At 38.3% G+C, this 22,100-nt stretch overlaps 1 protein-coding gene across 1 annotated transcript; it reads left to right on the top strand.

Moving 5' to 3' along the window:
- Positions 1–4,534: 4,534 nt before the first annotated feature.
- On the top strand, positions 4,535–12,688 carry LOC131936333 (uncharacterized). Its single transcript, XM_059293264.1, has 6 exons — positions 4,535–4,700; positions 6,651–6,808; positions 8,660–8,793; positions 10,136–10,280; positions 11,420–11,541; positions 12,467–12,688. Exons 1-6 carry the CDS (start codon positions 4,634–4,636, stop codon positions 12,561–12,563), a joined length of 723 nt encoding a protein of 240 aa, XP_059149247.1. The 5' UTR covers positions 4,535–4,633; the 3' UTR covers positions 12,564–12,688.
- Positions 12,689–22,100: the final 9,412 nt, after the last annotated feature.

Genomic DNA, 22,100 nt, shown 5'->3' with positions numbered 1-22,100 from the left:
AATTAGACATCAGATGATTAGGTTGAGACTTACTTCCATGATAAGTCGTCTAGTAGACTGATTTGGTGTAAATGACGGCATATTATGTCATTGCTGACTAGAGATTTAAATCTGGTTCTCCTAACAAAAGAATAAAACCTCCATATCCGTCTTCCTGGATCTGTTATATTTTAGTATCGGAAACTTTTCCAAAAGGTTTAGAAAACAATCGGAAATCTCCAATATTCTAATATATGAAATGAAATAACCACATTAAATAAGTGTATACGTGTTTAGAGCAAAGGCTTATTTATTCATTTTTTTCATTTATTCAATTACAGTAACAATAGTAGTAACCATGGCCTTTTTTCACATTGGCCGTTTTAAAATAAACAAATAAAACAACAATTTAATAACAGCATTTAAATAAGCAATTGCATAGTAACGACATAGTAGTAACATAGCACTAAAAATGTGGAATAAAGAAAAAATATTACATGGTTATAATACACAATGAGATAAAATAAGAATATAACAAGTAATGTGTGTGCTATTTATTCCGGAATTTCCCAAAGTAGCTATTCTTGCACCTTACATACTAATGTTTGCCCTTATCATGTTTTTAATACGACTGAATGAACGCCGAATTATGCTAACTGCGCATTAAGTCCAATGCAGAGGCGTAGCGAGGGCGGGGGTGCTGACCGCACCGGGTAAGTGACACCATTTAGGGGGGGGGGTGACACCAAGGCAAAAAATCGCAAAATATATAGAGAAGAACTTGAGGGGGGGTGCAAATCGAAAGTTTGAGGTGGGGGGGGGTCGCAAATCGAAAACTTGTCCCCGGGAAGGGTCGCTACACCTCTGGGGGGGGGGGGGGGGTGACACCATTAAGTGTCGCACCGGGTGACACCCGACCTCGCTACGCCACTGGTCCAATGATACATTTAGATACTGTGTCTATACATTGTACTGAAAGCCGATAGTATCTGCAGTTTTATTGTCTAGAAAGTAGGTACAGCAAATTATAATATCGCAACAATTTTAGAAGACCTCATCATAGGGACATGATTAAATGTAATATAAATGTTTAATACTAATATTTACGGAACCTATATTGATGAACGATAATTTTAAAAATGTATTTATTTTAATATAAATAATCGTGTACATAAGGCATAAAATACATAATGTGTTTTGTCTTATTTATTTTCAAGCACATACAAGGAACCCGGATTTAACTCATTTTTCTTTTTCCATGTAGAAGGTGAAAGTTGTTTGGACACAACAAGGCCCTGTGGATATAATAGAGTTGATTGTCGACTCGACCCTGTGGACATAGAGTTGATGTGTTAACTCACACGTTATTGTATTTGTATTGTAGTTAGATAGGTTCCATAGTGTATTAAATATAGTTTCAATAATTGTATTAAATCTAGGTCCAATAGTGTATTTAATGCAATTTAGGGGTAAGTGGGTGTGTCGTACCTCTTAAGAAAAATAATAATTAAAAAAATCTTCAACTCTGAAACAGTTAACTTCTACACACAGTAATTAAGATTTAAAAATATATTTACAAAACGGTGCTAATTACCCGACGTCCGATTAGCACAACTAGTGAAGCCAAAAGGTAACAAGGAGCGTAAAGATAAAATTTTCAACACTAATGTGTTATTTTTTTACACAGATATTGATTACTTTATAATCTTTCTTGTAACAAAACGTGTAGTTCTATAGCCTGTACTTTTATCTAGACGTAAGATATAATAGTTCAACTTGGACACAGGCCTCTGACAAAAGCAATACAAACATTACGATAATGAGCTCATATTTCAAACTGTGTTCTGTGATGTCTCATTATCTTGTTCAGACCATTTTCATGATATACTCTACATGTTTCAATTTAGTTAGTTGTGGGCAAGACGCTCCACCCCCAGATTTTCACTTAACAATACTTTAGTGATCTACACGTCAACTTGAACAGGCAGAACGCTTGTTTACAGCAACAGTTGTGATATATTCCACAACAGTTCAGTACGGAGAGGTCACAGTAAAACACGCATCACCCACGTCTTTTGCCCGCCCCCAAGTGCTTCAGGAGACCCACACGCCTAATTTGTGCAGCCCACAAATCGATACCTGTCTCACGTAAACCATCGTGTTTACCTTAAGCTAAGCGAGAAATCGATGATATCGTGTCAAGGTCCTAAGTGAATGGCTATCAACTCATTTCATTGTAAAACATGGTTTTGTCTTAGGTGAATGGCTATCAACTCTCTTCATTGTAAAACATGGTTTTGTCTTAGGTGAATGGCTATCAACTCTCTTCATTGTAAAACATGGTTTTGTCTTAGGTGAATGGCTATCAACTCTCTTCATTGTAAAACATCGTTTTGTCTTAGGTGAATGGCTATCAACTCTCTTCATTGTAAAACATGGTTTTGTCTTAGGTGAATGGCTATCAACTCTCTTCATTGTAAAACATGGTTTTGTCTTAGGTAAATGGCTATCAACTCTCTTCATTGTAAAACATGGTTTTGTCTTAGGTGAATGGCTATCAACTCTCTTCATTGTAAAACATGGTTTTGTCTTAGGTGAATGGCTATCAACTATTTTTGTTGTAAAACATGGTTTTGTCTTAGGTGAATGGCTATCAACTCTCTTCATTGTAAAACATGGTTTTGTCTTAGGTGAATGGCTATCAACTATTTTTGTTGTAAAACATGGTTTTGTCTTAGGTGAATGGCTATCAACTCTCTTCATTGTAAAACATGGTTTTGTCTTAGGTGAATGGCTATCAACTATTTTTGTTGTAAAACATGGTTTTGTCTTAGGTGAATGGCTATCAACTATTTTTGTTGTAAAACATGGTTTTGTCTTAGGTGAATGGCTATCGACTCTCTTCATTGTAAAACATGGTTTTGTCTTAGGTGAATGGCTATCAACTCTCTTCATTGTAAAATATGTTTTTTTCCAAGATGAATGGCTATCAACTCTCTTCATTGTAAAACATGGTGTCGTGTCGTTCTGTGTACGATTATTGAAACAAATCTATCCATATTCGTATATTAAAGCATATACAATATAGAGCCATGTCTCACAGAATTCAAATATTGAAGCAAATCTATAAAAATGAGTATATTAAAGAATAGATAATATAGAGCCATGTCTAAACGAATTCGAATCTTGAAGCAAGTCTATCAAAATGTGTATATTAAAGCTCAGACAGTCCTTCCGCTAGCCAGGTACTCTTCATTCATGCAAAACACAATATAATAAAGATACATAATAATACAGTCTGTGACAGATAATATTGAGCAATGTCTAACCAACTGAAATCTTTGATGCATGTCTATCAAGAGTTCGTATCTAGAAGCATATATAATATACAGTCATATCTAACAGAATTTATATGTTGAAGGAAACCTATAAAAACGTATATTAAAGCATAGATAATATAAAGATTTATATAAATGTTATTATATTAAAGTTATACTTTAGAAATAATAATAAAATAAATTGAAGATCATTATATTTAATAACGAAAGGGAAGTAACAAGAAGAATTAGCTGCGAATCTCGCTACGTCGAGTTAGCTGAATTGACGGATGTTTTCGAAGCTGATGGGCTAACCACCAATTTGAGTAAATTTTTGAAACAATGCGGGTGTCAATTAAATTATAAATAAAAGAAAAATTTTAAAATATTTATTTGATATTGTTTTTGAATACCTTTAAGTTTTTAAGATAGTAAAATGTATAACAAACATAAACCATTTTTATAAATTGTTTGTTGGGGCACGACTGCTTTGAGAAAGTTTATATCCAGTTTAATTGTAAAACATATAGATGTTTGAAAGGGAAGAATGTTTACTTTGATGTGTCTCATTGTAATAACATAACTTTTCCGATTGCTTAAAATTTGTATAATTTTAATTCTCGGTAATCCCAATTTTTTTTTCAGCTCTACTTAAAAACCCAAATCCCCCCCCCCCCTCCCCCCGTCCCCCCAGCCCACCACGCACGCCGAGAAAAAAAAAATCCCTTGAATCATCATTTAATAACACATTTGCATTTTCAGTTCCAGGTTGGTTTTTAATTTTTATTTTTATTTATAGTTAGACGTTTTGTATTAGATCTATGTATAAGTAAACCATCTTAAATGAATGAAAGTAGGCTACAAGTAAGAAAGAAATATTACTATTGTAAATCTGTATCAGTCCTCACAAGCCGATGATGAAAACTGTAATACTAAAGCGAACACACAACTGACGCTATAAATTACGTGTCTGAGGCGAAAAAAAAAAAAAAAAAATATTCAGATTAATTGTCACGTAGAGCCTGACTATGCCGTACCACGCTTTAAAACCTTCTACACTAGCATGACATTCACTTTTCTCATGGACTTTTCAGAAATTAGCTGACCTACACCAACCTCATTAAACACCAAGGTTATTACATTACCTATCCTCTTACTAAAGTAACGTTTTTCACGAAAATTCGATATTCAATTTGGTCTCCCCCCCCCCCCCCCCCCCGCGACGCAGTGCATTTATAGATCAGGGCGAAACAAGATCATTTTGTGATCAGCTACACTGCGCTAAGTCGACTTTTCAACAGATCCGATTGGGTATATGAATTCTCACGGCTGGCGAAATGTCATTGTCATTTCTACTGATGTCATGTGTCTTATTGACAGCACATCTAGCTCACTGTCAATCTGGTAATTATTTAATTTTCTATGATTAAACTACATATATGTATGTATATATATATATATATATATATATATATATATATATATATATATATATATACATACATACATATATACATATATATGTAAGTATATATGGTACACTTTTGGAAACATTGCTTTGGGTTCAATACACCTACAATGCACTAATTGAGTTTGCACCAATAGCCTGACCAAATTCTATAATACTTAGATTAAAAAGTCCCGAAAGATTAAGTACTTTAGCTAATCTACGATTTAAAAAAAAAATTCAATAAAACATACTATTATAGCATAAACGTGTTAACTATAGTTTCGCACTAATATTATTGAGGTAAAAACTGTTAAATATCTTAGCCATATTGCCTTGTATTACTTATAATATTAATTCTTTAAAAAATAACTCTCATATTTGTTATTGTAATATGCCCGTTCCATTTGAATTTTCATTATTTTAAATACTATTTTTTTTTAATCACAAGCTATTATTTATATACTAACGAGAAAAACATGATTTTCTTATGACATACCACTATTTAAACATAAAACTCGTGGGTCGATTATTACATTTTAGTAAGTGTATAAAGTGGAACTCATCTCTCTATATTAATTTCATAGACTATGAGAAGGCCTTTGATAGCCTGGATAGGCAGTCAATGTGGAAATTGTTGAGACACTACGGGGTGCCACAGAAAATAGTCAACATTATTATGTCTTCATATGAAGGTCTCAAATATAGAGTAGTGCATGGCCAACAGACTACAGAGGCCTTCCCAGTACGGACCGGAGTAAGGCAGGGTTGCCTACTTTCACCATTCCTGTTCCTACTGGCCATAGACTGGGTTATGAAGATGTCAACAGAGAAAACGCGAAACGGTATACAGTGGACATTGTGGAGCCAGCTGGATGACCTGGACTTTGCTGACGACCTGGCCCTCCTTTCTCACACACAACAGCAAATGCAGGATAAAACCAACAGGGTTGCAAATTTTTCTACAAGCCTGGGTCTGAACATCCACAGAGGGAAAAGTAAAGTTCTCAAAGTCAATGCATCAAACAACAACCCTATAACACTGGCAGAAGAAGCCCTAGAAGAAGTGGATAGACTCACCTACCTTGGAAGTATTGTTGATAAGCAGGGTGGGACAGAAGCAGACATAAAAATAAGGACGGGTAAGGCAAGAGCAGTCTTCAACCAACTAAAAAATGTTTGGGGTTCGGGAGATTTAACCCTTAGAATAAAAATCCGGATCTTCAACACACTAGTAAAACCTGTTTTACTCTATGGAGCTGAGACATGGAGAATAACTGCTATAAATAAGAAGAAAATACAATCATTTATAAACGCATGTCTCAGAAAGATCCTGCGAATTCGCTGGCCTAAAACCATCAGAAATGATGTTCTATGGCAACGGACAAATCAACTGCCAGTGGAAGTAGAGATCCTCCAGAGAAAATGGAAATGGATTGGCCACACACTCAGGAAGCCTGTATCCAGCATAACAAGACAGGCCCTCACCTGGAATCCACAAGGCAGGAGGAAGAGAGGCAGACCAAGAAAGACCTGGAGACGTGACCTGGAAGAAGACACCAAGAAGATTGGATACACCTGGGGACAGTTGGAGAGACTAGCCCTGGACAGAGATGTCTGGAAAGCTCTTGTCAGCGGCCTATGTCCCAGTAGGGACGACAGGCAAACATGACACAAGTGTATAAAGTATTTAATGTAGCGATCCAGGCTTCTCTTTATACTTTTTAAACTAATGGTGCATTATTATAAAATTAAATGTTTTAAAAATCAATTATTTTCATTTTTTTGTAAGTGTACAGTTTTGTTAAAAGGTTTTTAATAAAACGTTTTATTACATTTAAAAAAAAAAAGTTTTGTTATCTACTGATATATTCATGATAAAATCAAACCAAGTTAAATGCTTACAGCTGACCCGAACGAGAAGCTGACCAAGTTTGTCCACCTGATTAGCGGCTACTTCAGCGTCCAGAAGCAGATCCCATCAGAAAACATCACCGATGTGATCCAGCTCAGGCGGTCCATTGAAGCCTACAGCATACCTGTCGAGATCGAGGCTCTCAAACCTGTTAGTTATGTTTTATTTGTGTCCTGCCCTGTTGTATAGGTTTAGCTATGTCCTGCTTTGTGTGTAGCTTCAGCTATGTCCTACCCTGATGTAAAACTTTAGCTATGCTCTACCCTGTTGTATAGATTCAGCAATATTCTGCCCTTATGTAAAACTTTAGCTATGTCTTACCCTGTTGTATAGCTTCAGCAATATTCTGCCCTGATGTAAAATTTTAGCTATGTCTTACCCTGTAGTATAGCTTCAGCAATAACCTATCCTGTTGTAAAACTGTAGATATGTCTTACCCTGTTGTATAGCTTCAGCAATATCCTACCCTGATGTAAAACTTTAGCTATGTCTTACACTGTTGTATAGCTTCAGCAATATCCTACCCTGATGTAAAACTTTAGCTATGTCTTACCCTGTTGTATAGCTTCAGCAATATCCTACCCTGATGTAAAACTTTAGCTATGTCTTACCCTGTTGTATAGCTTCAGCAATATCCTACCCTGATGTAAAACTTTAGCTATGTCTTACCCTGTTGTATAGCTTCAGCAATACCCTACCCTGATGTAAAACTTTAGCTATGTCCTACCCTGTTGTATAGCTTCAGCAATATCCTACCCTGATGTAAAACTTAAGCTATATCCTACCCTGTTTTATAGCTTCAGCAATATCCTACCCTGATGTAAAACTTTAGCTATGTCCTACCCTGTTGTATAGCTTCAGCTATGTCCTACCCTGTTGTATAGCTTCAGCAATATCCTTCCCTGATGTAAAACTTTAGCTAGGTCCTACCCTGCTCTGTAGCTACAGCAATATCCTACCCTGATGTAAAAATTAAGCTATATCCTACCCTGTTGTATAGCTTCAGCAATATCCTACCCTGTTGTATAGCTACATCTATGTCCTACCCTGTTGTATAGCTTTAGCTATGTCCTACCCTGTTGTATAGCCTCATTTATTTTAACGACCTGGCCTAGCGGTAGAGCGCTAGCACTGCTAACCAGAGCGTCTAGAGTTCTAAACAGTTCAATTCAGTAGAAGGTCCCAGAGTCCATCCAGTTAATATGTGTACACATTCACGTTAGAGAAAGTGAACACGACTTGGCAAAGTGCTGACCACATTTTCCCTTCACTTGCTGAGGTCAAGAAACATTTGCGCTCTACTTCATATGCCCAATGGATCTCTAGATCTAAAGAATCTTTTCTTTACTATTTTACTCAAAGAAATTTCTCTATTTAAAGCTATTTAAAAATTAATCATTATCGACGTCTAAAAAATTTGTTACTTATGTGATTTTTACTTTTATTAAACTTAATTTATAAAAATCACACGCTGTTATTTTAAAACTGTACACGTTATTTTTCTAGTTACTTAACGCAATAATACTTTTAAATCAATTAAAAATTATATGTAGGTAGGTTAATTTATACATAATTTAAATACATTTGTCTAAAATCTGTTTAGTAAATTTGCAAATCGAGAATTAAAATTAATTATATAATATTACCTTCTTTCTCTTTGACAAAAAATCTTGAATTTTTAAGAAACGTTAAAATGTCTTTGTCCTTAAAATTACTTGATTAAACGGAATAATCAAGTGACTGTTTTAAGCACCTTAAGTTTTATAAACATATTACTTCTTTTCCCTGAACTTACTAAAACTGTAATGTTTATAACATTTAAAAAATCCTTTAACTGCTATCAGTATTTCAAATTCTTTATCTTGATTTAGCCGAAAAACTCACAAATTTTAAAAAATATTGCCGCCTGGCTCTTTAGTTTATTAAAACATTTCTAAAATTTAAATCCTTTTTTTTATCTTGCTCTCAAATTGTATAAACTCTGTTTCTCTGATCTCATAGTCCAAGACTTTCTACCTGGAGCAAGTTATAAACAACATCACAGTTCGTCGACAAATTGTCTCCGTCGGTGTAGACAGTTATGGATTTATCCACATGCAGCCATACAATGTATCCATTGATGTTAATTACAATAGGTCAGTATCCAACTACTTTTTTTTTTAAATATAAAAGTTGACTATTTTTTTTGTACTGTACGTATTTTTAGTCAAATAGAAAAGTATTTTTATATACAGTCAGATGTTATTTATTTTTAATTTTTGATTAAACCATTAAAAAGTAAACAACGTATTGGAAGTGTTAAATAAACTTTTATAGACTTCAAATGTGCTGAAACGCAGTATAAATATTATAAATATCTATGTATTCACGTTTTTATTGTGAGAAACATTATTAGAAAATGAATTGGCCCTACAATCCTATCTGTCATAGTTAGTTTCCTAGAGTTTTTGTGGCAAAAAGTATACACAATCGGAAAATAGTTTATTTAAAAAAAAAAACAACTCGTATGAAGTAGCAAAGAAAACATTTTGTAAACAAAACTAACTAGGAAATCAGTACAAGTTATTGTTGATAACCTAGGTTTTTTTTTGTTGGATGTTCATCCATTAAATTATTTGTTTGTTTAAAATCAATGTGCTAGATTTACTGCTTGATGTAAATTTCAAGAAGGTAGTTATCTTCTGTTTTACATTGTAAGGGATTCTGTTTGATATTCATTTAATGAGTTTACCTTAAGTTAGTGACGATGTAGTATATCTCTAGACTCAACTTAATGACTCTGTATACTGTATGTATATACTCAAGTTAATGACTCCGATTGATGTCTAATCTCATGTTAGTGACACCGTATAATATATATGTAGCCTCAGAGGCGTAGCGAGGGGGGCCGAGGGGGGGGGGGGGTGCGGACAGCACCGGTTGACACCAATTAGGGGGGTGACACCAAGGCAAAAAATAGCAAAATATATAGAGAAAAATGATAATTCCACTTAATTAAGTGATTAATTCGAGTGTTAAATAGTGTTTTAAGAGGTGCAAATTGAAAGTTTGAGGTGGAGTGTGCAAATCGAAAGCTTGAGGGGGGGGGAGGGGGGGGGGGGGTTCAAATAAAAAATTGTAAGTTTGTCCCCGGAACGGTCGATACGCATCTGGGGGTGACACCATTAAGTGCCGCACCGGGTAACACCCGACCTCACTACGCCACTGACTCCGTAAAATGTTTATTTAACTTCAAGTCAGTGACTCCATATACAGTCTATGTAATCTATATTTAGAGATTCCTTATAATGTTTATGTAACCTCAAGTTAGTGACCCCGTATGTTTATGTAATCTTAAGTCAGTGACTCCGTATAATTTTTATGTAACCTCAAATCAGTAAATTTATATACAGTCTATGTAACCTTAAGTCAGTGACTCCGTGTAGTGAAGATGTAACCTCACGTCTTAGTAATCTAATGTTTGTATCTGCGTTACAGAACCGGAAGTGTTGAAGATGACCGCGTGAACCTGATCAAGTTGAATGACCTCCAGACCAGACCAGAGTGTGAGGCTATCTATGAGGAGATTGAGGAAAATGTCTTTGTCGGGACCTGGCCGGAGTGTAATCTGATGAGAGAAGATGTAAGAGTGTGGTGGGAGTGTAATCTGATGAGAGAAAATGTAAGAGTGTGTGGCCGGAGTGTAATCTGATGAGAGAAAATGTAACAGTGTGGCCGGAGTGTAATCTGATGATAGAAAATGTAAGAGTGTGGCCGGAGTGTAATCTGATGAGAGAAAATGTAAGAGTGTGGCCGGAGTGTAATCTGATGAGAGAAAATGTAAGAGTGTGGCCGGAGTGTAATCTGATGAGAGAAAATGTAAGAGTGTGGCCGGAGTGTAATCTGATGAGAGAAAATGTAAGAGTGTGGCCGGAGTGTAATCTGATGAGAGAAAATGTAAGAGTGTGTGTCCGGAGTGTAATCTGATGAGAGAAAATGTAAGAGTGTGGCCGGAGTGTAATCTGATGAGAGAAAATGTAAGAGTGTAGCCGGAGTGTAATCTGATGAGAGAAAATGTAAGAGTGTGGCCGGAGTGTAATCTGATGAGAGAAAATGTAAGTGTGTGGTCGGAGTGTAATCTGATGAGAGAAAATGAAAGAGTGAGTAGCCTGAGTGTAATCTGATGAGAGAAAATGTAAGAGTGTAGCCAGAGTGTAATCTGATGAGAGAAAATGTAAGAGTGTAGCCGGAGTGTAATCTGATGAGAGAAAATGAAAGAGTGAGTAGCCGGAGTGTAATTTGATGAGAGAAAATGTAAGGATGTAAGGCCTGTGTGTTACTTAAGTAAACCAATGTAAGGATGTTAGGCCAGAGTTTAACTAATTGTAAGTGTATCATTCTGTGTTGTAACATGATGTAAAATCTACGACCAGAGTGTACCTAGAAGCAACCTTAACAAATCAATTTTCAATTATAAAAAAGGGCTAAAAATACCCAAGTTACTGTTTCGTTAAAACCCTTTTTATTTATAAACAAGGAAGATACAGCTACTGCTTCAGTTAAGCTCTATCCACAATACACATATCAAGACTACATTTTGTGTTTAGTCGAATGTGTAAACAACCATATTTCAAACTTGTTAACTTTTAAGTATAATTCTAATTAATAAACTCAGTTATATCAAAATATTTGTTAGCTGTAAGTACTTTAAAATTAAGATTTTAAATTTTATTGAAGTCTTTGGACCATGCTGAACCCCGCCTGTTGGCGTGTATTCCCCAGGGTATTCCCCAGTACGTCGTGGTTCTGACCTGTCATTCCCTGGTCTTCTCATCCACCTCACCGACTAGAGCCAGGAACGGAACCGCCCCGGTCCTGTTCCAGATGTACAGAGCTGAACTTAGGTAGGTTGTTGTTGGGGAGTCTTTCAAGATCGTGGAGGTCAAATGGTTCAGGTGATACCAGGTGGGATAATTCTGTGTTTCTATTCAAATACTGTATATATATATATATATATATATATATATATATATATATATATATATATATATATATATATATATATTTCCGGTGGAGCAATTTCTACTTCTGGGCAGCCAGGGTGGACAGTGGTGTATGTATATGTTTTGTACATATATGTAACATTTTTTCAATTTTATACAATGGTTTGCAGGGGGGGGGGGGGGAAAGGAAGGGAGAAGCCAAAATAATTATTAAAGAGAAACTGACTGGGTGGATTCGCGGACATCATACGGTCCGCTCACCAGTAAAGAAACTAGTCTCTTTGTTGAAGAAGGTACTGCTGTATCACCTCAGTGAGCAGTCATCATGACCTGCGTGTCTGAGCGTGTGAGAGGTCATCATGACCTGCGTGTCTGTGAGCAGTCATCATGACCTGCGTGTCTGTGAGCAGTCATCATGACCTGCGTGTTTGAACGTGTGAGCAGTCAATATGACCTGCGTGTCTGAACGTGTGAGTGGTCATTATGACCTGCGTGTCTGAACGTGTGAGCGGTCATCATGACCTGAGTGTCTGAACGTTTGAGCGGTTATCATGACCTGCGTGTCTGAACGTGTGAGCGGTCATCATGACCTGCGCGTCTGAACGTGTGAGCGGTCATCATGACCTACGTGTCTGAACGTGTGAGCAGTCATCATGATCTACGTGTCTGAACGTGTGAGCGGTCATCATGACCTGCTTGTCTGAACGTGTGAGCGGTCATCATGACCTGCGTGTCTTGAGTTTGAGCAGTCACCATGACCTGCGTGTCTGAACGTGTGATCAGTCATTATTACCTGCGTGTTTGAACGTGCTATTTTTCCTTCCAGACTGCCGCCCTACATGCTGTCTGAGACACAGATCTACAACTCCACATGTGGCCCTAAGCCAGCCACACTACATGTGGATTGGCCAGCCACACAGTGACGCCACATGAAGCAGGACTTCACCACACTAACCCAGGCTTAAAGTTAGAAGTTGCAGAAAAAATAATTGATTTATGGCACAAATGAAGTGGAAACCTGAAATAAATCTGAAATAATCTTGGAAATACGATAACACAACAATGTGTTGTTTTTGTTATTATTTTTTTAAAAGAAAAAAATATAATATTGTTTTTAAAAGTATTTTTAATTTAAACTTTTGTTAGAACATAATATATATATATATATATATATATATATATATATATATATATATATATATATATATATATATATATATATATATATATATATATATATATATATATATATATATATATATATGTAACCGAGTCTAGTTGCATCTTCTGCTCGACAACGCCAAATGTAACCAGTCTATTTGCTTGTAGTGCCAAATGTTAACGAGTGTATTTACTCAGTCTACACAACATCGACCACAATATAGATACTCGAAGATGCAGGTTTACCATTGATCCTTTTATTACATGAATAAAAAAAAAATGCTTCACAATAATATAATGAATCAACTGACCCCCGACCGTCCTCACTAGTCTTCACATAACCGAATGCACATGTCTATCGTCCCTATTAACACAATACGTCTACAACGTTCAGCAACCAACTTGATACTGCCACACTTCTACTCCTTGACTGACTGACTGACTGACTGACTCGTTCTCAGCCGTCGCCTTCCTATATCTCCCTTCGTATTCGTAATCGGATTCGTAATCGGATTCGTACTCGTATTCGTACTCGTATTCTAATCGTTGCATCAGAATGTTAATTACGCCGCTTCTGTCATACAGTCCGATTAATAAGCCATCTGCACTGTTACGTCAGCCTGTGAACTGCGCAGCGGCTTTGTGATCGTTATCAGCCTAACACCTGCACTATTGCGTTGTTATCGTCTCTGGTAACTACACCTAGTTACATCCACCGCCGCCTTTTTTTTGTGTGTTTTCAACCACAAACAACGCTTGGTAGGTGCACTTCTTAAATGTCAATCGCACCATCGTAAAAAAATTTATTGTTCCATTCACTGTCAATGTCGTCACATTCGTAAAAGATTGACAGTTATCCCTATTTCACATATCAAATGTGTCTACATCATATTCCTCAGACACAAGGCAGTTCTAGAATTCACATCCACCTTTTTTCGTTTGGTGCCTTCACCAGTTCACTTTTATAACTTTTTGAACAGTCTGTTCTCATACCAGCGCGACCATGAAAGAATTGATGGTTGCTGAAGAAAAATTTCGTATTCTTTCTGTTTCTCAAACTTCTCCGCGGACCACTTATCTGATGGTCTACTGTCTCTCTGCTTCTGGGAGGATCGGGATTCTCATTGTTGCCGTTATCCTCCACATGTGTATCGCTGTTGTTCTGTTGATGGTGACATGGTTCCGGGATGGGTATGAGAATTTCCGTTGTAGTTTCCGGTTCCCTAATTGTCTTAGGTTTCTTTGTGTGTAAATGCTCCTCTTGCCGATGCCAATATTTCTTTAATTGAGCAATATTCGCCCACCGATCCGGTTTGGTGTGATTGGTGGGTCTTATCTTAAAGGGGCCACCGGCTACTTTAGGCATCTCCACGACTTGCCATATCTCCTGTCCCCAGAGGTCGTGGATTTTGTTTCTGCCTAACGGGTGGCTACGCAGTAATACCCTGTCGTTCAGTTTGAGTGGCGGGTCCTTTGTCTGTACCGGCGGTTCCCTTCGCCGTGCTTCATGTTCTAGTCTTTCCTGTACTACCCTGTACATTTCTCTAATTCGTCTCATATGTTCATTCACATATTCCAGTGCGGTGTATGAGCCAGTCATACTCTCCTTTTTTCCTAGGAACAAGTCAAGAGGGAGTCGAGCCTCCCGTCCGAACAGTAACATATGTGGCGAAAAGCCGGTTGTGGCATGGGGGGTGCAGTTGTATAGATATACCAACTCTGGGAGAAAATCAGGCCAACGTTTTTTCTGTTCAGGTTCTAGAGTACGCAGCAAATCATGCATGCTGCGGTTGAACCGCTCGCACTGTCCGTTTCCTTTCGGATTAAATGTGGTTGTTCTAGATTTGTTGATCCCGTAGTGGCTGCACAGTTGGTTAATTACTTCTGACTCGAAGGCCCTTCCTTGGTCAGAGTGTAATTGTATTGGTATGCCATATTTGGTGAACCAATGTTCTATTAAGACCTTTGCCACTGTTTTAGCCATCTGATCTCGTGTGGGCACCGCAACAGTCCATTTGGTGAATACATCAGTCATTACCAACACATGTTCCGTCCCATCCGATGATTTCTCCAACGACGTAAAGTCCATAGCCACAATCTCTAGTGGTTTTGTCGCCAGTAGGTGTCCTGATGGCTGTCTCATTTTAACAACTGGCATTTTCGCATGCTGACACCTCACACAAGCCTCACAATGGCGTTTGACCTCCATCTCCATATTGGGCCAGTAACACCTCCGTCGTAATATTTTGTGCGTCCTGTCCTGACCCTGGTGTCCTGCCCTGTCATGTGCCAACCTTAGCACTTCTTCTCGTAACTGTCCAGGCACCACCACCTGGTGTATTGTCCCATCTATTTGGTCATGAATTCTCCGCATGAGAACACCATCCTTTATACTGAGACGGTCCCACTGACTCAGTAGTTTCTTTGTTTCCCGACCAAACTGTTCTCTTTCCCTTCTTCTTGGGAATTTTTGTTCCTGGACGTGTTTCAACAGCGGCTGTAAGCCACTATCCGTTCTCTGGGCATCTCTTATCTCTTTGTGATTAAGGCAATTAAAATCACTAATGTCCATATGTCCGGGCTCTGTGGATATGTGCTCCACCCCGGTCTGCCCGTTTTGCATCACTTGCACCCCGTGAGGGATATCTGTTGACGCTCTGACCTCACATATTCCTGTCAGCGTTTCTTCCTCATCGCCCGGTCTCTCGTAAGGATTCCTTGATAAGGCGTCCGCATTGCCATTGGACCGCCCCGGGCGATATTTTATCTCCAGGTCAAAGAGTGCCAATTCTGCTGCCCATCGCTGTTCGATGGATCCCAACTTTGCTGTCTTTAGGTGACTGAGGGGGTTATTGTCAGTGTATACCACACATTTAGCACCTAATAGATAGTCCCTGAATTTTTCAGTCACAGCCCATTTTAATGTCAAAAGTTCTAGTTTCATGGCGCTGTAATTTGTCATGTTCTTCTCTGATTCCTTCAGAGCTCGACTGGCATACGCAATAACCCTGAAACTTTGCTCTTGTTGTTGTGATAGCACAGCTCCCAGACCTTTAGAGCTGGCGTCAATTTCTAGCCGAAATGGCTTGTCAAAGTCTGCGTATCCTAATATCGGCGCCTCTGTCAAAGCCTTTTTCAGTAGCTTAAACGAGTTCAGGCATTCCTCAGTCCATAATTCACCTATCAGTTGTGTTTTGCCTTTCTTTTTCTCCTTACTGTGTTTCTTTGTCATTTTGTTTACCAAGTCATGCAACGGTGCGGCAATTTTTGCAAAACCAGGTACAAATTTTCTATAATAGGAAGCAAAGCCCAAGAATGATCTGACCTCTACTGTGGTTGTTGGCTGTTTCCATTCTTTAACAGCTGCAATTTTATCTGGGTCAGTGGCGATGCCATCCGACGAAATCACATAACCCAAAAAACGTACCGATTTCAGACCGAAGCAGCATTTGTCTGGGTTCAGCTTTACTCCTATGTCTCTAAGACGGAGAAACACTTGTTCTAATCTTTCTAGATGGTCCTCCCAAGTTTTTGAGTAAACTAGTATATCATCCAAGTACACCAACATTATTTGAAATAGAAAGTCACTCATAGCACTCTGCATTACTCGCTGGAATGTAGCAGGCGCATTAGTTAGACCAAACGGCATACGGGTCCACTCGTACAGTCCTAGTGGAGAAGTAAATGCAGTCTTATGTTGATCGTTGGGGTGCATGGCCACTTGGTGGTAGCCGCTAGCCAAATCCAAGGTAGAAAAAAATCTTGCTCCCCCCAACGCATCAAGACATTCATCAATACGAGGCAAGGGGAATGCATCCCTTCTTGTGATATTGTTCAATTTCCGGTAATCACAACACAGTCTTATCTCCCCTGACTTCTTTTTTACCACTACTATCGGTGCCGCATACGGGCTCGTGCTGGTTGTAATAATTCCCTTTTTTAGTAGATCGTTCAGGTGTGCTTTCACCGCAGAGTAGTGACTTGGTGGTAATCTTCGATAGGGTTGCGCCACAGGCTTGTCTTGTAGTAAGGGTATCTGGTGTTTTATTACTTCCGTGTACCCCAAATCACCCTCGTACGAGGCAAATATATCCCTGTACTTATTCAGTAATTCATTTAATTTTGGGTCCTCAGTTTCCGGGAATGTATATGATCGGCCATCCTCTTTCTTCACCTCGGCCGTCACATTGACCGACCTAATTGTTACTTCATTACTGCTGGTATTGATCAGTTCGATGCACCGTGCCGACCTTTGTACCTCGACGTTCTGTGGTACTCCTACCAGAGTGTTAGGTGGTATAAAAATTTCCTCGTCCAATACATTTGCCACTAATCCTTGAACTAGTCCATTTTCCGCTGATGTGTATGTCCTCAGTAACACGACGCCTGCCCTCAGTGCGGCGCCACATGGTTCTATCATCACATCACCATTCACGCTTCTATCACCAATTTGTAATGTGATTGCCTTGACCGTGTTTGCCGGGACTGATGTCCTTCCCCTGGTCTTGGCAAACCTGGCCAACTTGGATCCCCGACCTGGTGTGGTCGATCCGACAATATTTGTAAGAAATTCTGGCAACTGGTCAAGAATATTCATGCCCAACAGGCAAGGTATCTTTGACACATTTGTCTCTAGGTTGTGTTTCGTCACGAACACCCCAACCTGCTTCAACCTCTGTCCCGCTACCACGACATCCGCCAGAAAATAACCACAGTATGGAATGGTTAATCCATTAGCTGCCGTCAGGCGCATGCTTGTGTCAGACCTTAACCTATGGTCTTTTCCTTTCATCCATTTGGTGTAAAATTGTTCCGTAATTGTCGTCACCTGGGAGCCTGTATCCACAATTGCCTTCACCGCGATGTCCCCAATCGTAATCACCATTTCGGGACAGACTCCCATCATTTTGTTTCTTGGGCCATAACCTCGCCCCTCTGTAGCCTGACCCTGCCTTACAGAGGACGACCGTTTCCCTGACAGTACCGTGCCATATGTCCTGGTTGTGAGCAGGACAGGCAGATAGGTCTACCGTCAGCTGTCCACTGGAGTGATGGCTTGGCAGGTCGCGGCTGTCTAACCTGTCTATGTTTTGTCCCGTTTTTACCCTGATTCTCTGGTGTTGACCTGCTTTCTAACCTCTCCAATCGTTGGTCAACCTTATCCAGGTGGGCCAACAGTTGAGCCATCATGGTTTCCATCGTGCCGGTCCCTGTGGGTGGGGATTGTTTCTGTTCCGGCACAGAGACTTTGTCTACCGAACAGTTCGATTGGTCCTCATCCTCGGACCTACGGATCGCTGAGTTCCTGACCTGAAGGAAGGTCAACTGTGGGTCTTTGTAGACCTCTTCTCTCAAATCTCTCCTTAAGATGGGGGTTGCTAGCCCCTCGATGAAATGGTCCCTCAGTAGGCGCACTTCAATGTCGGGTATTTTGCCCTTTACCGCATCAAAGGCCCTGTTCATTCGGTGTGAATATTCCATCACACTCTCCGCCATTCTCTGCTTTAATCCTACGAACCCCGATAGCAGTTGCGATCCCGACCGTCTCTCCCCAAAGGTCTCCATAATTAGATCCAGCACCTTATCTGGATCTGATTGGATGGTTTTATCGTGGCATTTGACCTCTGCCCTAACCGTCTCTCCTATACTGCCCATCAGCAGTCTTAATCTTTCCTCTGGTGACATGTCTCTCGAGGCCCAGGCCGCTTTGACCTCTTCACTGAACCTGTTGGTTAAAGTTGGATCACCGTCCCCGTAAAATTTGTTAATGTGGGACTCTCTGGGCAGGACCACAATATGGGTCTGCTTCTCGTCCAGAGTAGACATTCTAATTTTACTTTGAGTAGAAAAAAAAAAGACCTTTCCTACCGTGTATGTGTGAATAATTTTCCTCGTTCCTCAATTTTCACTGTTCCTGAATGTCCGAATTCACACACACGAAACACAGTTATGAACTAGGTTGACTATGGGTGCCTAAAGCGGCTGGTCTAATTGAATCATCCTGCCAGCAGCGCCAAATGTAACCGAGTCTAGTTGCATCTTCTGCTCGACAACGCCAAATGTAACCAGTCTATTTGCTTGTAGTGCCAAATGTTAACGAGTGTATTTACTCAGTCTACACAACATCGACCACAATATAGATACTCGAAGATGCAGGTTTACCATTGATCCTTTTATTACATGAATCAAAAAGAAATGCTTCACAATAATATAATGAATCAACTGACCCCCGACCGTCCTCACTAGTCTTCACATAACCGAATGCACATGTCTATCGTCCCTATTAACACAATACGTCTACAACGTTCAGTAACCAACTTGATACTGCCACACTTCTACTCCTTGACTGACTGACTGACTGACTGACTCGTTCTCAGCCGTCGCCTTCCTATATCTCCCTTCGTATTCGTAATCGGATTCGTAATCGGATTCGTACTCGTATTCGTACTCGTATTCTAATCGTTGCATCAGAATGTTAATTACGCCGCTTCTGTCATACAGTCCGATTAATAAGCCATCTGCACTGTTACGTCAGCCTGTGAACTGCGCAGCGGCTTTGTGATCGTTATCAGCCTAACACCTGCACTATTGCGTTGTTATCGTCTCTGGTAACTACACCTAGTTACATCTATATATATATATATATATATATATATATATATATATATATATATATATATATATATATATATATATATATATATATATATATATATATATATATATATATATATATATATATATATATATATATATATTTCATACATGTTTTTTCTCAAACATAATGTGCATAAATATATATTATGATCTTTACATGTTGGTAGATGACGATGCATCTGATATAAACCTTGTTCTATATCGACTCCAAGGTCGTATGCATAATGAAATACAAAGAAGGCCTTTATTGGCTCCCAACAGTGTTTCTACTGCTTTTTTTTTTCTCTCGGGCCGAGGGAGAGGGGGGTCACTTAATATTTTCTGAGGGGGGGGGGGCGAAAGAGATGCCTGGAAGAAACTCTGGCTCCCACCCTACACGATGTAATGTTATATACCATTCTAGAAGTCAGCAGCCCTCAAAGTGTATAACAGTCAGAGTTTCTTCCAGGCATCTCTTCGGCTAAGCCTCCCCCCCCCCCCCCGAAGAAAGTCTACCGTCCCTTCCGAACGAAATGAATTTTTTTAGAAAATATATACTTTTAACAGTGTCCCCCCCCCCCCCCCCCCCCGAAAAAAGTCTACCCCCCCTCCCCAAAAAGTTTCAATTGCTCCCCCTGTAACGTTAACCTATCTATCAGCCAAATAGAAGGAGAACGTCCCCGGATTCTTTTTTCGGGGTCATATGCAAATACCTTACGGCCTAAGTGGATGAACACTTAACACAACGACCACTAGGGCTCGAATTCAATGTCTAGGGAAGCTAGTGGTACTATTGTAATTAACACTCATCCAATCTACATACGACCTTTTAATCAGCGAACACAGTTGTGGCAGAACACAAAGATGAACTAGATAAAATATTTAATGTATAAAATATCAAAAACCCAACTTACACAATGTAGGAAAAAACACTATCACAGATTTCTACACTGTCTAAAAAACAGCCACAGGCCACACAACACTGCTGTAGTTTCTAGAATTACTAAGCGACAAGTAATATTAAACTAGAAGACTAAATCAACTTAAGAAAGCGTAGCACACACAAGTCTGGAAGAAACACTGATAACAGTTCTGCGGTATGTGTTATACCAGTGTCACATAATGCTTCAGTAATGAAATCTGCTTTAAACGGGGGTATGGACTTTCTGATGTCAAAGCTACCCCTTGCTTTAACCCAAACCCTAATCCAGTTCGTACCACAGCCCTCACCCTAAATTCTGACCCTATCACTAAACCTGAATTTACAACACTACTGACAGCGTAACACATCTGTTTTCGTAAGTCTATTATCGGAAATCAGTATACACATCCCTATACTGTTTTACAAAACAAGTAATGTTGTCTTCATTGAAGAAAAGCTAAGTTTTATATGTATAAAGTATATTTATTTGTTATTAAAAAATACCTCTCCGAAATTATAAAGTTACAAAAGTAGTGAAAACTAATAGCCAACCTAATTTATCAAAAGAACAAACATAATAATTTAAATTAATTTAAACGTTTTGTGATGTACAAATATAAAATATCTTAATTCATTTACTTGCTGTAAATGTAATTTTTAAATGGATTTTAAACATTACAGAAATAAAATTAAACACTATTTTATAATGGAAATCTAGGAAAAAATTATATATATATATATATATATATATATATATATATATATATATATATATATATATATATATATATATCTAATATATAAAGCTCAGTTCTGTATGTAATGCATGTTTGTCGTTGGAATTGTATGAATTTAAGTGTTAGAAAATTATCGTGCGCATTTGTCTAAATTTATGAGCTAAAAAATTACTATTGAAAGTGTTGGGAAATCATTTTCATTTTTCAAATTATAGTAATAATTGTCGGCATGTTCATTAAACACAAGTTTTAAAAAAAATATCATCTTTTACACAAATTCTAATTATGTCTTTATTTAGTCCTATAGCACTTACTTCCCTTTGATAAATTAGGAAAACACAATTACTTCCCTTTATAAAACCATTGCATTTTGTGGAAAAGTATTTACTTTTTAATTACTTTGTTTTGGTGTTGGGAAAAAAAATAATTACATAATTAGCGGGGATTGATCAAGTGCTAATGTTGTAGGTATTTTACGGATAAGCTTGGAGTATTATAATTGTTCATCAAATTGAAACAGGCGCGTTCGTTTAAGTGAGTGCAAAAGACTATGAATAAGTTGGGGTACTATCGTCGTTCATTAAGCTAAAACAGGTGATTCCGCCCCGGGCGTTTATGTTCGCGTTAGTGTTTTCTTTGTGTTTAGGTGGGTTTGCGTTAGTGGTTGCGTTTTGATTTGGTTCGTTTTTGTTCTTTCTTTTTTCGTTTTTGTTTGTGTTTTTTTTCTTTGGGTTTGTATTTGTGTTTTTGGTTGGTTTTGCGTTTGGATTTGGTTTGTTTTCGTTTGCTTTTTCGTTGTTTTTTTTTTTTTGTTGGTATTGGTGTTTGTGGTTGGGTTTGTTGTTAGGTTTTTGTTTTCGTTTGCTTTTTTGTTTGTTTTTTCTTTGTGTTTGTATTGGTGTTTGTGGTTGTGGTTGGGTTTGTTGTTAGGTTTTTGTTTTCGTTTGTATTTGTAATTGTGGTAGCGTTATGTTTGCGTTTTGTTGTTTTGGTTGGTTGTGGTT

This window comes from Physella acuta, unplaced genomic scaffold (genome assembly GCF_028476545.2).
Source record: "Physella acuta isolate Inbredline_101_S28 unplaced genomic scaffold, ASM2847654v3 ptg000175l, whole genome shotgun sequence".
NCBI lineage: Eukaryota > Metazoa > Mollusca > Gastropoda > Physidae > Physella > Physella acuta.
Note: the sequence above shows the minus strand (reverse complement) of the source record. Positions and strands in the feature narration are given on the sequence as shown.